Source organism: Silene latifolia, chromosome 8 (assembly GCF_048544455.1).
Source record: "Silene latifolia isolate original U9 population chromosome 8, ASM4854445v1, whole genome shotgun sequence".
Lineage (NCBI taxonomy): Eukaryota > Viridiplantae > Streptophyta > Magnoliopsida > Caryophyllales > Caryophyllaceae > Silene > Silene latifolia.
In genome coordinates this window covers 16,819,095-16,840,845 of record NC_133533.1, presented here as the reverse complement: position 1 = coordinate 16,840,845, position 21,751 = coordinate 16,819,095, and the positions used below count along the sequence as shown (strand labels likewise).

Here is a 21,751-nt window from a genome sequence, read left to right as displayed (position 1 = left end):
CTATGTTGATAGGCAAACATTTTTCTGCATTACCCAATATACGTGTTACCGGCCACAGTCATCGATCTGTAATTAACAGCCCATATTCAATCGCTCGGTAATTTATTTTACCGACCAATTTCCTTTGGTTTGAAAGTTTAAAAACTCGGTCAATGATATTATTTACTGATGATTTTCTATGTTTATGGCCACTGTTAGCGGTAGGTGTGAAATTTGTTTCCTTTAGGGTTGCCTAAACTTAACTCTTTCAAATTTAATTAAGCTTAGCTTAGCTTAATTTAACTTAATTTAACCTAATTTAAGTCCTTATTAAAACTCAGAATAATTCTACACCTGGCCAGGTGCACTACGTCACTATAGAACCTAACTAATGGGGGGTGTTTGGTTCACCCAATATAGGTATGAGGTATGTGTTTGGAATGAACCAAACTCATACCATGTGTTTGGTTGACAAAATTGAAGGTTTGATACCCATACCTCAAACCTATGAGGTATGGGTTTCTCATACCCAGGGAGGGGGTGGGTATGAGATTGATACCCATGGTATCAAATTACAATATTAAAAAGTGATAAAAACAATTGTAAAAAAATCATTTTATATATTTATTTGATTAAATTTTCTCTACATGATTTAATAGTATAAAAATTATTATTAAAAATTTTGTATTTTGAAGAGTTTTTAGCTTTGATTATTTTCTAACCCCATACTCCCAAAATTGAACCAAACACAAGGTATGAGGTATCAAGTTCCAACCCGATACCACTCAGATATGATTCCCAATTTCAAACCCATACCCACGCGTGAACCAAACACCCCCTGAAAATGAATCATTTTTATTTCGCCTAAATTATGTTTTGTTATTCATGAAAAGTGTATGTATGTATCGTCGATTTCGAGTTTCTCATTAGTTGGGGAATATGGTGACGTGGTACACTAGGTGCGAGTGTACAAAGAGACTTTCTCTAACTCAACTTGAATAGCTTTATTTAATTATTGTAAATTAACTTAACCTTTATTTAACTTAGCTTAATTAACTTTGCTTACTTAATATGACTTAACTTAATCATACTTAGTTAAACATAACTAAAATTAACCTAATAAAATACACTCAATTTAACTCAATTGAACTCAATTACAAACGATATATGAACAACGATTACTTCGGAACATCAACCGGAAAAGAATCAATTTCATCCATCCATGGATTTATCTCTTGGGCAGGATTCACATTCCTTAAAGCTCTCCAAACAACACTATTACACTTAAAACCCGACCCGAATGCAATCTGCCATATCCGATCACCCTTCTTAACCCGCCCTTTCGCTTCAGCATACGCAAGCTCATACCATATAGAAGTGCTCGATGTGTTCCCAAATCGATACAACGTCATCCTCGACGGCTCCATATCCCAATCCGTGAGCCTCAAATTCTTCTGGACCCCATCTAATACCCCTTTCCCACCAGCATGAACACAAAAATGCTCAAATGCTAATTTAAAATTCGGAATATACGACTTCATCTTGTACCGTTTGAATACTTTTTTCGCCACCAATGTTCCGAAAAACATCAATTTTTCAGACAGAGGCAACACCAATGGGCCTAGGGCGGTCAAATTCGCTTTCAAAGCGTTCCTAGCGATACCAATCAACTCCTTCGACAAAGATACTCCCACTTTCCCTTGGGAATCATGCCTCACAGTGACGCAATCAAAGGCCTCGTCGTTCGCCCCTTGATGGGTCCTAACAGTGTGAGCCAACTCGTACTTAGCCCACCTTTTATCTGACCTCTTGTTCGAAAGTAGGATCGCAGTTGCACCAATTCGGAGCACACAATTGGCAACCAACATGGACCTGTCGTTCCCTAAGTGCCAACTTGTGGACCCTGCCTCGACACTAACCACCAATGCGTACGAGTTCTTATTGACTCGTAAAAGGTCCTTCGCAAGATCGATTGATATTACTCCCGCACTACAACCCATTCCACTAAGATTGTAACTCATAATATTGCTTCGTAGTTTGTATTTGTTCACTATATGGGACGATAAAGACGGAGTTGTGCTAACAACTCCACAATTAAGAACCAAAATTCCGATGTCTGTTGGGTTAATATCGATTTTAGCAAAAAGGCCATCGACAGCCCCATACATAAGAACCTCGGTTTCTTTCCTTGCCTCGGTAAAAGTAGGTTCACAAGGAACGCGTAGGATTGACCCGGGTATGTAAGTTTCGTCACCAAGTCCTGATCGATCTAGAACCTTTTTTTGGAAGTCGAGGCTCTCATTCGAGAATGTGCCCCAAGCTCGAGATAATTCCATTAGAGTTTTCTTCGAACATTTGGAGGCGTTTTCGGGTTTGTAACATGAAAAGTCTAGTAGATAGACAGGGTAAGGCAAAGTTTGGAAATAAAGGATGATTGCTAATAAAGCAAGGATGATCAAGGTAGTGATCAACCATTTCGAGGCGAATTGAAGATGTTGGAAATGAACATAGAAATTATTCATTAAGAAGGCAGTGATAATGACTACGAAGAAATATGTGGTAGATGCTTTTATTTTCGACAAAGTCGATTTTATAGGATGTTGTTCCGCCATTGTTACGACATACAAGTGATTGTTAACCAAATTTGTTATCAAATAAGAATGTTAATGTCTATTTATAAATCACAATTTAAATAATTTGTAAACCGTTAATTTCATAATTATATTCGCTATTTTATAAGGAAGCGAGTTGCGTATTCAAACTTAATTATAGTTTTCCCTTGGCTCATTTCGCACAAGAAATAAAAACTTAATAATTGAAAGAAAATATGAGTTGCACTTGCATTAAGAGTTACAAGTTATTAAGGACGTAATAAGAATGATAATGACGATTTATATTCCATCTGTCTCAATCGTGAGAATTATTTTATACTCGGTATATGATGACAATTCTATTAAACTATTTACAATCATATGTTATCAACATTGTTTATTAAGGAAATGAGTTGCATATTCAAACTTAACTATAGTTTTCTCTTTGGCTCATTTCCCACAAGAAAGAATAACTAATGATCTATAGAATATTTACATATTCTAATACTCCGTACTTAAGTAATTGAAAATGTGGCACGAGTACGTAGGTGTCAGCTGGTGATTAGGGGACGATTGGTGGTGAAGTGGTGATAGATGGTCAGCAAAAGTGGTGGCGAGGGGGAGTCAGCGCCTAGTCATCACCCACGCAACGCGATGTCATTGTCTACTCACTTAACGACAATAGTAATTGACGGAATAAAAGTTACTTAAATGTCATATATGTTAATATATATGGACGAGTACTAATGTAGTGAAAGGTTACTACAGATTTTTTTTTTTTTTTTTTTTTTAAGTAAGTATATCACGAAGGATTTGAAAAATAGCGGGTTACCTTGTAGAAACCCCAAAAGTTATTACATATCGAGATAGAAGATAATACAAAGTACAAACATTACAACAAACCGAAATTGAGAAAACAGTACATATATAACTGAAATGAACTCGGATTCAACGACTTGCACTAAACTTGAAATGTCCATACTCGATGGGAGCTCGATCATGAGATTCAAGACCATAAGTCTACTAAGATTCAGCAAGTGAGCGAGTACCACGACGTTTGCTCTGACGAATTTCAGCAATCTTGATCAACAAAAAGAAGGTAATTCGAAATATCACAATCATGACTAACAAGAAAACGAGATTAATCCACTTGGAGTAATTAACCTGAACTTGTAAAATATCCCTCAAAATCTCATCACTGGTAAATACCCTATTTACCCCGCCTGTTTGATTATTTCCAGTAAAACTTAGTCCTTCAAACTCATTTTTTAACAGCCCTTCATAAACGTAAGCACCGTACAAAATATAGTACAAGGGGTATTTCCAAAGAATTCGCGGTAGGTCATGTGGAAGTCTTAGAAAACCCGAAATCAGAAAGATAAACCCTTGTAGTCCTGCACCTATTGTGATACCCATTAGGTAATCAGGAACGATACTCGCAATCATCATCATCAAGCTCTCTACAAGGGACATGCCCATGTAGATCATGAGTAAGAAGTAGAGGAACTGGTGGAACCCTTTTTGAACGCCGGATATGTAATAGGCGAGCGAACCAGGAATAACTGAGATGACGATCAAGAAAGGGATTGATGATATTGTGTTGCTCATCACAAATGCGATTACTCCATAGTGTCCGTTTAGTCTTTCTCGTCGAAAAATCTGAGGTTTTTAATTAAAGAAAAGAATTAGGGCGAGACATTATTCAACTTTTGGTAAAAGGGAATTCGTTCTATGAAGGCTAAAGTTAATAACATTGCATACTTTCATATCTTCGACAAAAGAAGGGAACCCGCCAATCGACATGAACGTTAAGAATCCACTAATGAAGCCAAATAGTAATGCCCGAGCCTGTCCATAATATACAATTGAGTAAGCTAAGCGATAGTTATGTTAATTGTAGGACAAATTATTGCGAATAGAAAGTACACTACACATAAGCTAAAAATTTAAATATTTTAAAAGTAATTATTAAACTAATTACCTGAATTGAAGAATAAGAGTTACCAAGGTCATGGTAAATAGTCCCTATGCAAATGCAGACAGCGATGTACATGACAAGGCGAAGTCTGTAGTAACCTTGATCCCGGTACATATTCACGATTGACCTTTTAGTAAGCAAAAGGCATTGAGTTATGAATTTTGCTTGGCTTCTTCTTTGTAGCCGTTCCCCTTCCTATGAATAAAAGACGACGAAAAAATGGACTATAAATCTCATTTATTAATATCATGGTATCAGATGCTCTCGATCCTTCAGGGATAAGAACTATAAAGAGAGATAATATGAATAAATATAATAGTTGGACCTCAACCATCTTAGTAACTACTGATTCAAAGTAGAATCTCGTTCCTAATAACATTGATTATGATAATATCACTTGTTTTATTAGACTATAGTATAGTTAGTTACACTACAAGACAAAATAGCAGTTTGTTATAAAGTTAGTTAGCAATCTGTTGTATGGTAAATAGGTCGGTGTAGTTGATACTATAAATACTCAAGGTCATATGTTGTATAATTATCTTTCTGTTTTGATCAATTCAATATACAATGTTCTCTCTCAATACAATTTACATGGTATCAGTCACCAAGGTTGATTGATTCTGTTACGCTTCCGCATACATTCATACATTCAATCAATTTTCTTTGTATCTTCAACATCTTCTTTGTATCTTCATACTTTGTCTTCTTCGTATATTCAAACAAAAATCAAATTTACACATATATCTTCACATAAAATTCATCAATCATGCCAGAAGTTGAAAATTCTGTTGCTTCTTCATATGAATTCTATGATGATCCGTTGTTCCTTTCACAGTCTGATCAGCCGTCTGCAAAGTTAAGTCCAACCTTGTTTGATGGACATGATTTCTTATCTTGGAAGCAAGATGTTTACATGGCTCTTGCATCCAAGAATAAGGAAGGGTTTCTGGATGGCTCGTGTGCTGAACCTGCTTCAACTGACAAGAAGCACAGGCAGTGGGCCAGATGTAATCTGATGGTTCTGAGTTGGATCCTGAATTCAATGGAGAAGTCTTTGAAGGCTAATTTCAAGTACGTACGTTCTGCTAAGGTTCTTTGGGCAGAATTGAATGAACGTTATGGGTTGGCGAATGCTATTGAAATCTATCAGATCAAGAAGGACATGGATGGAGTCAGTCAAGGGAACTCTTCTCTGGTGGAGTATTACAGTAAGCTCAAAAATTTTTGGGAAACCCTTGATAATCTTGATCCTCTTCCTCTTTGTACTTGTGGTAAGATGGATTCCTGCACATGCTCAGTTGTTAAAAGAATGTTTGAAAGAGAGCAAAATGCTAAGCTCATTCAGTTCTTGATGGGATTAACAAATGCTTATGATCACATAAGGACTCAAATTCTCTCAATGGAGCCTTTGCCCACAATCAGCAAAGCATAGACATTTATTGGAGACAGCTAGGGCTTTAAAGTTTTATGCTAATTTGCCAATAAAGTTCTGGGGTGATTGCATACTCACAGCTGCATATTTAATTAACATGATGCCATCTAAGATTATAAACTGGAAAACACCACATGAGTTGCTCTTTGGCACTGTTCCATCTTATGATTCTTTAAAAGTGTTTGGTTGTACATGTTTTGCTACTATGCCTCCTACATTGTTTGATAAGTTTGGTTTAAAAGCTAGAAAATGCATTTTTATAGGGTACCCTTATAATCAAAAAGGTTATAGATTATATGATTTAGATACACATAGAGTTTTTACTGCTAGAGATGTTCTTTTTAAGGAAGATCAGTTCCATTTTAGAAGTTGTTCTGATGATAACAGTACCATTGATACACCCTTAGATATAGTCAATCCTGCTTCTTCCACTTTGCTTGTTCCTATAAGTACTTCAGATAGCATGGTGTCTCATGTTCCTGATAATATTGGACGGATGGGAGAGTTCCATGGTCAGTCATCTCAGGCCAATCCTGAGATTCAGTCTTCTGCAGGACAGCATCAGAACAATGATCAGTTCACCACTGGTCCTGTTCTTGTTCAGACTCCAAGTTCTTCTCCTCAAGATGACACCCAGATTGTCAATGTTAATCCTGTCACTGAAGTCAGAAAGTCCAGCAGACCTAGGCAGCTTTCTGTCTTGCTCAAGGACTTCCATTGTTCACAAAAACTACCTAGTAGTAGTAGTTATCAGGCTGCTGTGTTGAGCAGTTTACAAGGTTATCATTCAGAATACATTGCATCATTAGCAACTGTATTCCAAGAGCATGAACCATATACTTACACCCAAGCATCAAGAGATCCACGATGGGTAGCAGCTATGGAAAAGGAGGTACAAGCCCTTGAGGAGAATCATACTTGGGAATTGGTGGATTTACCCACTGACCAGAAAGCCATTGGTTCTAAATGGGTCTTCAAAATAAAATATAATCCCAATGGGACAGTAGAAAGGTTTAAAGCCAGATTGGTTGCCAAGGGATACAACCAAGTTAAAGATAAAGATTACACACATACATTTTCCCCAGTGGCGAAATTCACTACAGTTAGGACTTTGTTAGCCTTAGCTGCTATTAAGGGTTGGATGCTTCATCAATTAGACATTAACAATGCGTTTTTACATGGCTATGTTGATGAGGATATTTATATGAAACCTCCAGAGGGTTACAAGGTGGAAAAAGGGAAAGTATGTAAGCTAAAGAGATCCCTCTATGGTTTGAAGCAAGCATCTCGTCAATGGAATAAAGAGTTAACAAAGTATTTTCAAAGTTTGGGTTTTCAGCAGTCTAAACATGACTACTCATTGTTCACCAGATACAATGCTACTTTGGATACTTTTGTTTTGGCTTTAGTCTATGTAGATGATGTATTATTGACTGGGAATTCTGAAAAGGAGATTACTGATGTAAAGAAGGGACTGGATGCTGCATTCTCTATCAAAGATTTGGGATTCGTGCGATATTTCTTGGGTCTTGAAATTTCAAGGAATGAAACTGGTATACTAATTAATCAACGAAAGTATATCTTGGATATATTAGCTGATTTGAATATGGAGGATTCTACTCCTGCAAAATTTCCTATGCAAAGAGGATTAAAATTATCAATTGATGAAGGAGAATTGCTTGAGCAGCCAGAAGTTTATAGAAGATTGGTTGGCAGATTACTCTACTTAAATATGTCAAGACCAGATTTATCCTACACTGTTCAGCACCTTAGTCAATTCATCAGTCAGCCACGAAAGCCGCATCTGCAAGCTGCTATGCATACAGTCAGATATCTGAAAGCCACCCTTGATACAGGCCTCTTTTATAGTTCAGCATCTGATTTACAGTTGACAGCATATTCAGACGCAGATTGGGGTCAGTGTGCTTTTTCTTGTCGTTCCTTAAGTGGTTATTGCCTATTTCTGGGTAAGTCTCTTGTCTCTTGGAAAACCAAGAAACAAGTTACTGTCAGTAAGAGCTCAGCGGAATCCGAGTACCGTAGTATGTCATACACTACATCAGAAATGGTATGGCTGTCCAATTTGCTGCAAGACATGAGAGTTACAATTCCTAAACCCATACCATTGTTATGTGATAATAAGGCTGCTGAACACATATCCCAGAACCCGGTATTTCATGAAAGGACAAAACACCTGAATATCGACTGTCATTTTGTTAGGGACAAACAACAAGAACGTTTCTTGGTAACTCAACATGTTAAAACAGGCTTGCAGTTAGCAGATTTAATGACAAAACCTCTGGGATTTGATCAGCATATGTTTCTATCTCGCAAGCTTGGATTGTCTTTTCCATCCATTCCACCTTGAGGAGGGGATATTAGACTATAGTATAGTTAGTTACACTACAAGACAAAATAGCAGTTTGTTATAAAGTTAGTTAGCAATCTGTTGTATGGTAAATAGGTCGGTGTAGTTGATACTATAAATACTCAAGGTCATATGTTGTATAATTATCTTTCTGTTTTGATCAATTCAATATACAATGTTCTCTCTCAATACAATTTACATGTTTAATTTTATAATTTATCTCTAAAAGTTTATTTTTGTAGGAGTTTCTTACATTCTCACGCAATGAGCATACATGGGTTTGAACATTCAAATACTCTTGTGATGACTTATACGAACCGGACAAAACGTTTATTGCCTTTTCTGTGCTCTTTATCCCCTCCTCTTCCTATTGTAGAGCAATTCCACAGAAAAAAGAACAAGGATGGTGTTAGATTTCTTCGGTTTAAAACAAATAGTAATTATGGATGAAATTAACTTGGCACTTACGGATGCAAAATCGTTATTGATGGTTCGAAGGTAATGATCTGATGGGTTTCTCATACTTGGGCATGGGAAGCCATTCGTTGTGAAAAACTGCAAATAAAATACGATTAGATCTTCTGTAACACGGTTTTAAAATAAAACATTGTAAAACATCTACGAGTATTAAGGATAATGGCGCCCTTCTGATCACACGGTTTTAAATGACAAGTGGACCAAATTATTCTGACTAGAAATATATTTATTGTTCGAAAGGCTGTCTTAATTCAATTATTTAAAATGTACGGAGTACTTCGTATTTTGTAAATGAATAACTTATGACTCTCAAGTTCAAACTGTTATAAAAGTAACTTAATCTGAAATGAGTATGCCTTGTTGAGTTAGAATTTGTCCTTGTTTGCAAATTTATAAGCGGATGTATATTAAGGAGAACGTTAACAGAATACGATTAACAAATATTTGTACAGGTTTGACTATCAAATTAAATTAACAAAATTAAGAAAAAACGTTTTGTAATTCTCAAATTATGACATTTTTGTTATTTTCATGTATATATTGAATTTGTTGTTACAATATGCTGCTATTAGCCGCATATACTATCAGAATATGTCATTTAACAACTTTGCAAGATCGAGACTCATAAGAAAATACAAAGAAAACAAGAGTACCGAATTGGCAGCAGAGGTATGACCAAAGTAGACAAGCTTGCCATAAGAAAGAAGGCAAAGGTTATGAAATAACTCAAAAACATCACTGCTCGGTTGATGAATGGAAGCAACAACGGTGGTTTGTTCCTGTCGAGCGAGGTTGATTATATAGCTCATGACATGGTACGATGCAGCACTGTCAAGTCCACTTGTAGGCTCATCCAAGAACAATAGCCGGGGACGGGTTAGTATCTCCGTGCAAATGCTCACCCTTCTCCTTTGCCCGCCGCTAATTCCTGCTGTTGTTCGGCCACCAATTATTGTGTCGATTGCATTTTCGAGACCCATCATCTTTATGGCATTATCGGCTCTTTCCAACTTCTCTGTTTTAGACAATTTTTCTGGGAGTTGGAGTAGAGCCGAGTAATATACCGCTTCTCGTATGGTTAGTGTTGTCATCAAGATGTCATCTTGTTTCACGTACGCCTATTTCAAAATCAATAATTAGGAAAATATATAAGTCTACACAATATTATATGCAGTTTTTTTAACGTATGCCCTGGTAACAACATGCATTATTGCATGATAAATAATCTTTTTAGGAAAATGAGTTATTCAGGCGCGAGATCTATACTAGTTTGCTAACGTTCTTAATGAAAAGAAGTAAGGTGACACGGAAATTAGTAACCGAGTGTGTATAAACTTATTGAATACGGAGTAGTACTTATATATATTTCTTGCATGAAAGTATATGTAATATTGAAAGACGAAATCATTATTGTGGAGTACATTTTTATGAAACAATTACGAGAATTTTTTCTGACATGGCATGGGTTCTTAAGTACCGTGACGTTGATATACACGTTAGAAAATTCGATAAACTAATTAGTAATTAGACACCCGAGGAAATATGTAAGGGAGGGTGGCAGTAAGGCACAATGAGCTACTAACCGAGGTCCCGAATGCAAGAGCTTGGTTTCGACCATTGATCATAATTTTTCCACTTTGCTTCATGTTTGAAAGCAACCTTCCTGCTTGAATTAAACATAAGCAAGATGAAATGTATGACTACTAAAAAGTTGAAATAATAATGTATGAGGTAATTTCGTCCAATCAAAAGGTTCTTTACATTTTCATTCTTTTATGAGCAGAGTAAATTAAAAATAACTCCCTTTTAAAATTCAGTTTTTTAAAATTACTCCCTTATATAATTTTTTTCTAAAATTACTCCCTTAAAATGCACTTTTATCAAAAATTGCAAAATTCCAATTTAGGTGACTTATTTCGTATGTTTTTGATCTTATTCTTCATTGTTATACCTTTCAAAGTATAAATTGGCTAAGATACAAACGAAATAAGTTCATAAACATACGTAATAAGACACTTAAATTGGAGTTTTGAAGCAATTTTTGATAAAAGTGCATCTTAAGGGAGTAATTTTAGGAAAAAATTATATAAGGGAGTAATTTTTAAAAACTGGATTTTAAAAGGGAGTTATTTTTAATTTACTCTAAGGAGCATTTTAATGAAACGTAAATATAATAAGAGAATGAAGCTAAGCGACCTGCTAAAGCATCTAAGAGAGTAGTTTTTCCGCTACCAGAAGGACCCATGATAGCCAACACCTTCCCTGGTTCGGCGTATCCAGTTAGCCCTTCTAAGATCGTCGTCCGGCTCGACTTTCTGGTGGTGTGAACTTCACGAGCCGTGACATAGAGGTCACTCCATGTCAAGAATGCACCTTGATGTGAAGGCTCATTTATTTGTATCTCCACAACATCCATTTTATTTTTGTATTTGTTAGATTATTTTTGATACTATATTTACTATACGAGTCATACGTATATATATAGGAACACATTTTTATCTAAGGTAGATTGAGCATGAAGGATGGCAAAATTGTTGTCGTGCATGCATGATTTACAAATTCACCTTGTTATTATTCTTTATTTATATATATATCTATCTCTAATATTTTCTGGTTGTTGTGTCACATCCACACTTTTTTGGACATAGTCAAGGTTGGTTATTTAAGAGTCTCATGGTTTGCATTTGTTATTGTCATGAAACCATTTTAAACAAAAGTTTAAATTGATGGTTGGAGTTCCAAGATCGATTTTTACTCTAACACCTCCTCTTATACAAATGTCTTTTGGACTTGAAGTGTAGAGGCAACCGCAGGCTTTCCCATACATCCCATACATGGTACTTAATATTTCACTTTAAAATTGAAGGGGTGAGATTCGAACACGTGACTTTTTGGTCACACTGGCTCTAATGGCATGTCAAGAAACCATCTCAACTAAAAGCTTGAGGCTAATGCGATTATTGTTGGGTTACAAGAAGCACGTAGGAGAGGGAGAAGAAGAGTGATTGTGGACTGTGATTGCTTGAATGTGCTGAAGGATCTACAGCTGCGGAAGACAGGAATGAAGAACTAAAGTTTTCCTAATTTATGATGATAATATCCTTTCTATTTGTAATCAGTTTGAGAGTTTTTCTTTTTCTTTTATTCGTAGAAATTTTAATAGGGTAGCACATGAGTTTGCTAATTGGAGGTTCGTAGAATATGGAGGGAGGATTTCCCCCGTACATTGCACATTTTGCGGAGATTGATTTGGAGTTTATAAATTAGACCCGATTTTGGGGTTTATTCAAAAAAAAAAAAAATAAGCTGATGGTTAGAGTCCCAAAATCGATTTTATACTCTAACAGTTATCTTTACTATTGAATATTTATTTAGCTAGACTAGATATTACTCCCCTCCGTCCAAATCATTTGCTTACCTTTTCCATTTTGGGGTATCTCAATCAACTGTTTATCTTTTCTATTCTGAGAATGCTACTTTTGGTGAACAATTTGATCTTCCACAGTATACTCAATTTGGTCCACTTATTATAAAATAATTGGTCATCTCCTCTTTCTTTAATCTTATGCCAAAGGAAGTAGTCTTTATGACTATAAATAAGGAGTGGGGATCCTCTGTTCCATTTGGTGTCCTAAAGTGTGTATCACTCCAATCACCTTATAACACATCAACAAATTAATATATAAGGTGAGTGGAGTGGCTGGGACACAAAAATGGGACAAAGAATCCTTACTGATAAATAAGGTTTTACTAAATTTGTCAACGCACGTTTTTACTGTAACAGACTACAATAACAAACCAGTCTTCCCACCCATTACAAAGACCGCTGCAAAACCTAAATAATGTTACGGATTTATGACCCGTCGCAATACGTGTGTATCCTAGTAGGGAATAACAAGTATTTGTATTCAAAAAAACTACATCTTTCAATAGAAGGCAAAAAGCCGACTTCAAAGGGGAAGGCTGAATAAGAGTACGATTAATGTAGGTAAGAAATGTCACATTCAATGTGATGAGCGTAGAAAGATGGCGTTCGAGCTAAGGAATGTCTGGACACATATTCCTTATACCTTCGACGACAAACAGGGGTATTTTTTATGCGCGGATTATTCGATTTAGAGATGTTTGAAGAAATCGCAGTGGTTGATCGTACAATGTTTTTAATGTGATCAACAAGCAACCCTGTGTTGCTCGATTTTGACAACGTGATAAAAGTCTTAACATTGTTATATTTTTTACCTAGTAGTTGAGATACTACTGTGATTATAATTAACAGTTTGTAAAGACAAGGAAAACCTCAAATTTGATTAGGTTCGAGACCTTATTCTAAGTGAAATTGTTGAACCTAATTTTAGTGATAATTTGATGATGTCAATAAATGTGCTAATCAAATATTTATATTATTGGTGCACACAATAATCCTTTTTCTGGATGTTGAATAGGTAAAGCAAAACAAAGTTCACATAGATGAGATTTGGAAGCAATGAAAGTGACAAGCTACTTCAATATGATCAACTTATAATGAAAATGAAGATTGTATTGAGACTATATCTTAGCTAAGTCAAAGATAGTAAATATCTGTTAATATTGTTCCTATTTTCATGTTATCCTTTCCTTGTATATCTCCTAGTATATTGTTGACTTAGGTTAGTTGTTACTGCTTTCCCATTCTCTAACTCTCCTATATAATATAATTCTGTAAAACCCTATTTTATCATTCAATAATATATCAATAATTTACATGGTATCGAGCTAATACGATCCTCACGATCAATTAAATTTTTTTTTCTTTTCTCTGCTTGTTGTTCACGTCCTTTTCCCGAATCGACCACGATATCAATGGCCAACCAACTTCAAATCGTCAACCCCGACCAACCCAATCACCCTTTCACTGTTGTCACCTTTGCCAATTGCATTCAACTCAAAGACTCTGTCACATTCCGTCAATGGAGATTCCAGGTCCGTGCTATTCTCAATGGACTTGCGTTATTCTCTTTCCTTGATGGAACCAACCCGGCTCCACCCAAAACCGTTACTGTTGAACCCGTTGCCCCAGCCACCGAATCCACAACCAAAGCCAACCCCGCCTATACTACTTGGTATCGTCAAGATCAACTAATTTTAGGTGCTCTTGCCGGTACCCTTGCTCCCCCAATTGCGGCCTTTATCGCTAATGATCCAACTTCCGCTGATGCTTGGACTACCCTCATCAAGACTTTCGCCAATTCCTCTCGCGGACATCGTCTGCAGATTAAAGATCGTCTTGACAACATCTCCCACACCGACAATATGACAATTACTGATTACATGACCGCTATAAAGTCGTGTACCGATGATCTAGCCCAACTTCAACATCCTATGGACATTGACGATATCACTGCCAAAGTTCTTAATGGTCTTAACCCAATCAAATATCGCTCCGTTATCGATGTTGTTCGAGCCCGTGATACCCCTATTACCTTTGAGGCCTTACACGAGAAACTTATACAACAATAACTCCGTCTCAAAAACGAACAATCCTCTACTGTCTTCAACCCGTCAGCCCATGCCGCTACCTCTCACTATAATAATCGTCCCAATTATCAAAATCGTACCAACAATTATACCCCGAAGTACACAAACCCACCCGCCCAAAATACCACATCTCGTCCCTTTAAGGGTCGGTGTCAATACTGTGACATCGTTGGTCATGTAGCTTCTGATTGTCCCGACCTACAATCCAAATACCCCACCTTCGTATTTCCTACCCGCAAACCCAGGGGACCCACGCCTCAAGCCCACACGGCTTCCTACAACACCGCCCAAGGATCTCGCTCCTGGACTGTCGACAGTGTTTCCTCTCATCACATCACTGACGACCTTCACACCCTCTCCCTTCATCAAGCCTATGACGGCCCCGATGACCTTGTCATCGCTGACGGCTCCGCTCTTCAAATAACTCACACTGGTTCATTTTCTATCTCTTCCTCTTCTTCCTCCTTATTATTTACTAATGTTCTTGTGGTTCCGAAAATATCTCGCAAATTATTATTTATCTCACAGTTTTGCACCGACAATAATGCTATTGTTGTGTTCTCACCTTATTTCTTTTATGTTAAGGAAATCCAGACGGGAGCGGTCCTTCTACACGGCCCACTCATTGATGGGACTTATCAATGGACTCCACCGTCTCCACCAATCACGACCACACCACAAGCTCACTCCGTCCTCGCTCCGACCCAAGACTCATGGCATCATCGTCTTGGTCATCCATCTTCAAAAGTTTTAAGTTTTATTAATTCTAAGTTTAATTTACGCATTTCCTATTCGGCACCTTGTATTTCGTGCAACTTAAATAAAAGCCATAAACTATCCTTTGGCACATCTACGTTACATTCCACTGCCTCTCTAGACTTAATTTTTTCCGACGTTTGGACGTCACCCGTCTTGTCTTCCGACTCCTTTAAATATTACATTATCTTCGTTGATCATTTTACACATTATATCTGGCTCTACCCCTTAAAACGAAAATCCGACACTCAAAATACATTCAATAAATTTCGAGCTCTAATTGAGAAATATTTTAATAAGCCAATACGACAATTCTACTCCAATAATGGTGGAGAATACACCACCCTCACGCCTCACCTTAATCTTGATGGTATCACGCACTTAACATCCCCTCCTCACACCCCGGAACACAACGGATTTCCTGAACGTCGGCATCGACATATTGTCGAAACTGGTCTCTCCCTGCTCACACACGCACGCCTCCCTCTAGCTCTATGGCCATATGCCTTTTCCACTACCGCCTATCTTATTAATCGGCTGCCCACACCCTCTCTCACTAATCAGTCCCCTTATCTCAAATTATTTAACACCGAACCAAATTATCAAAAGCTTCATAATTTTGGTTGTCTATGTTTTCCACGGCTGCGACCTTATAATTCCCACAAACTACAATCTCGGTCTATTGAATGTGTTTTTGTTGGTTACGCACCTACACAAAGTGCCTATTTATGTCTTGACCCGAAGACATCGCGTGTCTATGTTTCTCGTCATGTCAAGTTCATTGAAAATGAGTTTCCGTATGCCCGTTTACTTAATCTCCACACGACACCACACACACTATCTCCCAATGATTGGTGTGACTTTACCATACCTATTATTCCCGTCACTGCTCAACCTACCCAAAACCCCTCTACCTCGGTCCCTGACATTTCGACCCCGACAGAAACTGTCCAACCCAACCCGCCTAATCCTCCCTCGGCTTCATCATCACCTACCACCTCCCATGTTTCCCCTACCACATCGTCCCCACCTCCACCTCCGCCACCTCCACCACCACATACCCATGGTACACGGCTCTCGAACAACATTCGAAAACCGAACCCCAGGTACACTAAACAAGCCAAACTAGCCAATGTTCCCTCCCCTTACATTACCCCCTCAACGGTTAAACAAGCCCTTGTCGACCCCCTATGGCGAGCTGCGATGCAGCTCGAATTTGATGACCTCACTCGCAACTCCACCTGGTCCCTTGTCCCACCCGAATACATCCCAAATACCATCGGTTTCAAGTAGGTATTCCGTATTAAATATAACCCGGATGGAAGCTTGAAACAACACAAAGCTCGTTTAATTGCCAAAGGCTTTCATCAACGACCCGGTCTCGATTACTCCGAAACATTCAGCCCCGTAATCAAACCCACCACCATTCGCCTTATTCTCTCCCTTGCTGATACTAATGGTTGGTCGATTCGACAAATTAATGTGAATAACGCTTTTCTCCAAGGTACGTTACATGACTCTGTCTACATGGTTCAACCACCAGGTTTTGTTGATCCTACAAAACCGAATTTTGTGTGTAAATTACAAAAGGCGATTTATGGTCTTAAACAAGCACCTCGTGCTTGGTACACGGAATTACAAAATTATCTTATTGCTTATGGTTTTCGCAAGTCTATTTCCGATGCGTCGTTATTTATATTTGATCACAGTAATATCAAACTCTTTGTCTTAGTTTACGTTGATGACATTATTATTACTGGTTCCGACACCTCCGAAATTTCAAAATTTATCACTGCTATTTCCCACAAATTCTCTTTAAAGGACCTTGGCCCCTTATCTTATTTCTTAGGTGTAGAGGTCACTCCGACACCAACGGGTCTTCATTTAAATCAATCAAAGTATATTAGTGATTTATTAAGTCGACACAATATGAGTGATTGCAGACCCTCCGCGACACCGATGCTTACTCATCCTCCTTTAACCCGTCTTCTCGACAAACCTACCCATGATATTACCAACTATCGTGCTATCGTTGGGAGCCTACAATATTTATCACTTACCCGTCCCGACATTGCCTTCCCCGTTAATCGATTGGCTCAATTTCTTAATCACCCCACCGAGACACATTGGGTAGCTCTTAAGAAATTACTTCAATATCTGCAAGGCACGGTTCACCTTGGTATTATGTTACGGAAAGACAGTCCCCTAACCCTTCACGCCTACTGTGATGCGGACTTAGGGGGCGACATCGATGATTATGTCTCGACAACAGGTTATCTGGTTTTTCTAGGTACCAATCCGGTCTCATGGTCATCTAAGAAGCAACGAGCCTTATCTCGCTCAACAACCGAAGCAGAATATCGAGCCGTAGCGGATAATACTGCTGAAGTTTTATGGCTCAAGTCATTATTGTCTGAACTCAAGTTATGTGCTACTAGCTGTCCTGTAATTTTTTGTGACAACTTGGGTGCGACTAATTACTCGGCAAACCCGATTTTTCATTCTAGAATGAAACACTTGGCTCTTGCATTTCATTTTGTCCGAGAACAAGTTCATCTCAAAACAATCCGAGTCCAGCATATTAATGGTGATGATCAGTTGGCCGACTCACTAACCAAGCCTCTGTCCAGGCCTCGGCACTCCCTTCTCACCTCCAAGATTGGCCTTACTCTTAGACCGTCAATCTTGCGGAGGCGTATTGAGACTATATCTTAGCTAAGTCAAAGATAGTAAATATCTGTTAATATTGTTCCTATTTTCATGTTATCCTTTCCTTGTATATCTCCTAGTATATTGTTGACTTAGGTTAGTTGTTACTGCTTTCCCATTCTCTAACTCTCCTATATAATGTAATTCTGTAAAACCCTATTTTATCATTCAATAATATATCAATAATTTACAGATTGAAGAACAAAGTTTGAAGATAATTTGTTTGAAGATAGTTTGTTTAATTAGCTTCTAGGTTTGATTCTATAGCTGTAATACTACGGTTTTGTACTCGGTCGAGTGGTATGACTGATTGGTATCTAAGGATTTGTCATGTTTTTGTTTTGGAGTTACTCGACCGAGCTGGTGAAGCACTCGGTCGAGTAGGTCGTACTCGGTCGAGTGAGGTTGTGACACTCGATCGAGTGTCCGATCGGGGGATGTATTTTACGCGATTTTGATTAAAGTTATTAGAGAGATATAAACTTACATTGACGGTTCTTAATCATTTTTATAAAACCTAATTACATTTCTAAACTCCCTCTAATCACCTAAATCATCTCCCAAGCAAAGGTTGGTCTTTGTTGAGCATTCGGAGTTCCTAATTCCCGTATTATTCGTGTAGTAAGTCGATCTTCATTCTTATGCATTTTGTTTCTCGTTTTAGAGATTTCATCTAAACCCTAATTTGGGTAATCTTGAGGAAAACTAGTATGTAATCATAGATTGTGGTTGGTAATTGCATGTATATCGTTATATAGGTTAGGAATTCGTAGAGGAGCAGTTCTAAACCATCTTGCGCAATTTTCGGATTTTGCGAATAAGGTAGGATTTCCCTACACAGTATAATTGTACAGTTAGTAGCAGTGGGTGTGATTTGTGATTATGTGATTGTATAGCATTGTTTTATTGTGATTGTATAGCATTGTTTTATTGTGATTGTGGTTGTTGGAAGTGATGAGATGGATATTGTGGAGCCATGTCGGGAGATGATTTCACCCTCATGTTTCGCCCCTTGTGACTCCCGTCGCAAGGGAGATGTGAACATTAATGAGTTGGATGCACTCGTTGTGGTAAGCGGGGATTTGATGTTCAGTGCTACAGTGGAACATTGGCAGGGTTGAGTTACCTATTGCGATGGGAACTCGTCTACTCGTTGCGATGAGAGTCATTTGCTATTATGGAGTTTGGAGATGGTAGAGTATTGATTGAGTTATCTTGTGTTGCGTGATCTTTGTGTGGTTTGTGATTAATTGTATAATTGTATTGACCCTTCAATGTTTTCAAAACTGTGGTGAACCATTTGATATTTTCGGCAAATGGGGAGCAGTGAGTCTAGCAGGTGTTGATGTTTGAGCTTGCTTGCGGGTTTGAATGGGATGCCGACGAGACACTATGATTATTTTAGCTTCCGTTGCGTTCTCTTAGACATTCTTTTGTTTTAGCGGTGAGTTGTACGTACTTTCTTTTGATTTTGAATTTTGTATCGACTAAAATTTATTTATCTTTATTAAACGTTTCATTATGGTATCTTTGATATATACTACCTTGGGTAATCGAGATGGTAATGCTTCCATTTGCTAAGGTAGACCTTGGTAAGACACTTTGGTAGATGGGGTACAATAACTAACGACCTTCCACCGTCGTAACACAACCTTAATAAGATAGAATTTGCACCTTTAGGTCTATTATTTTGTCCTCACTTAAACCCAAAAATACAAGGCATTTCATAGGGTGCCCCACTTAAAGGAGCAAAACGTCTCCTTGTGTCTAGAAGCATAACCGTCAACTCAGAATCTTCTTCGATCCGCTAGGTGGGTGATCTGATCACATAAGAGCGTATAACAACTGCCGCCAATCACCACACGATCGCAAGGTTCCTATGATACCATTTCAAACAACCCGGCCCGTCACCGTTATAACACAACCCCAATAAGATGGGATGTGCACCTTTAGGCCCATTATTTTGTTCTTACTAAGCCCAAAAACACAAGACCTTGTCACTAAAACTAAATGATGGGTGAAATCTCTTATAAACATATCACAACTTCTTTATTTTTTTCCCATATAGGACAACTTTCCTCGCATTTCTTGTGGTGTTACAGATTACATTATTGATTCAATGCAAAAAGTCAATGTTATAGGCTTTATAGCAATGCTATAGTGATTGTTATCGAATTGAAATGCTAAATGCAACGCCAAATAAAAGAGTTTTAATATTTTTGAAAATTAATTGTCTAAATTAATTTTATAATTTAAATGGATATTTTAGAATGTGGAAACTAAGAATATTTGAGTTAGTCAAATATCTTTTGAATATTTTCCATATTCAAGGAGATAATATTTTTATTCCATAAAATAAGCAAACAAATTTTTTTCCTTATTCCAAAGAAATTAATATCTTTTAAGATATGGAATAATTATACTTATTATGTCCCGGTCTTTTGTTTGCCTATTTCATTTTTGGATGTTTCAGTTAATTGTTTGTCTTTCTATTTTAGGAAAGTCTTTGATGTTGATCCTCTCTTTTTTTCATTGGTCTTTGTGCCAAAATCAAAGGCAAATAAATGGCCGGAACGGAGGCCGGGAATATTGAAGATATTAATTTAACATTTTTTTAGATTATCTCATATCCTAACATATAAGATATTTTTAATTATATATATGTTTTAAATTATTTAAAGGGTTTGGACAAAATCTTTGTTAAAGATTTATAATTTATTTTATCCTCTTTTTAATTAATCAATTTTGGACGAGATCTTATACAAATATCGTGAAGATATTTTTCGAAAATTGGCAGCCATATTTGGACAATATGTGTCGTCCAAATTACCATATTATTCGAGATTTTAACCGTGTAATTATTTTTACATCTCTCTCTTTTCTCTACAAAATAAAAGTTTTTTAGAGATCATTTTAAGTACCCTATTCCAGAGCATTAAGAGTGAAATTATTATTATGGAGTTTTATTATTAATTTTTAAGCAAAAACTTTACAAGTGTTTTAATTTGAAAAGGCCTTCTTGTGAGAATTGTATCAAAATTAAGTGTCATTATATATTTTGTTACTTTAATTTCCGATTCAATTAATGATCAGTGAACTAGATTGAATCATTAGTTCCTTCTAAATTCTGTACGGCATAAATATGCAATATATTCGCCGGCATCAAAACTGATTTAGGGGATCTTGGAAATATCAAATCCAGCAAATATTGGTTTGAAAGGGCTGAATATATTTGTCTCATCTGGCAAATTGTTGTTATCCTTCATATCTTTTGGGCATCATTTTTTTATTTTTTTTTTTTTTTAGAGTACGTCATTTTTTTTTTTGTTGAAAGCATAGAGTACATTATACACAAATAGGAAGAAGAATCTCCTAAAAAACAATAGGTTTGTTATCACAAAGCTAAAAAATATTTATATACAAAAATAAATTTACCTTTTTTTTGGAGCTAACGTTATTAGAATTGGCAAAAACAATTATTTCCTATTTAATTTTAAGAAATTGCACCTATTTTACTTTTGGAGTAACTTGTAATTAGTGATTTTAGTAAAAGAGAGATCAGACATAGAAGAGAGGCTAGCACGTATAGCTGGGAGACGTTTTTTTTTTTTTTTTTTAGTTATGAGAATCAAATTAAAATGTAAACTAATGACAATGGCATTGTTTTTAATATCTTGAGAATCGAATCAAATGTGAAATAAATCTTGTAAAACCATACACCATCCTGACATCCACAATTCTTTACGTAAAGAAAAGATCGACGTGCTTGATCATGCATACAAGTTATAACATGGACGTGCGTGTGTGTAACATGTCATCAAATCATACAATTATTATGTGTGTTGCGTCTATTACAATCATCCTATACCCATAACGGAATTTATCACCATACTTAACATTACCTATAAATTCATAGGAACGTACCATGTATAAAACGCAAAAAA

The 21,751-nt window shown here is 36.9% G+C and overlaps 2 protein-coding genes across 2 annotated transcripts; both read right to left on the bottom strand.

The window, feature by feature from the left end:
• Positions 1-1,157: 1,157 nt before the first annotated feature.
• LOC141594773 (3-ketoacyl-CoA synthase 11-like) lies at positions 1,158-2,591 on the bottom strand. The gene has a single exon (XM_074414766.1). The coding sequence runs from the start codon at positions 2,589-2,591 to the stop codon at positions 1,158-1,160; it is 1,434 nt and encodes a 477-aa protein (XP_074270867.1).
• A 1,002-nt stretch (positions 2,592-3,593) lies between these two features.
• On the bottom strand, positions 3,594-16,186 carry LOC141594772 (ABC transporter G family member 1-like). The gene is made up of 9 exons (XM_074414765.1): positions 16,118-16,186; positions 11,025-11,139; positions 10,412-10,491; positions 9,482-9,946; positions 8,820-8,906; positions 8,605-8,718; positions 4,552-4,743; positions 4,332-4,418; positions 3,594-4,229 (listed from the first exon to the last, which is right to left on the bottom strand). The coding sequence occupies exons 1-9, from the start codon at positions 16,184-16,186 to the stop codon at positions 3,594-3,596; spliced, it is 1,845 nt and encodes a 614-aa protein (XP_074270866.1).
• Positions 16,187-21,751: the final 5,565 nt, after the last annotated feature.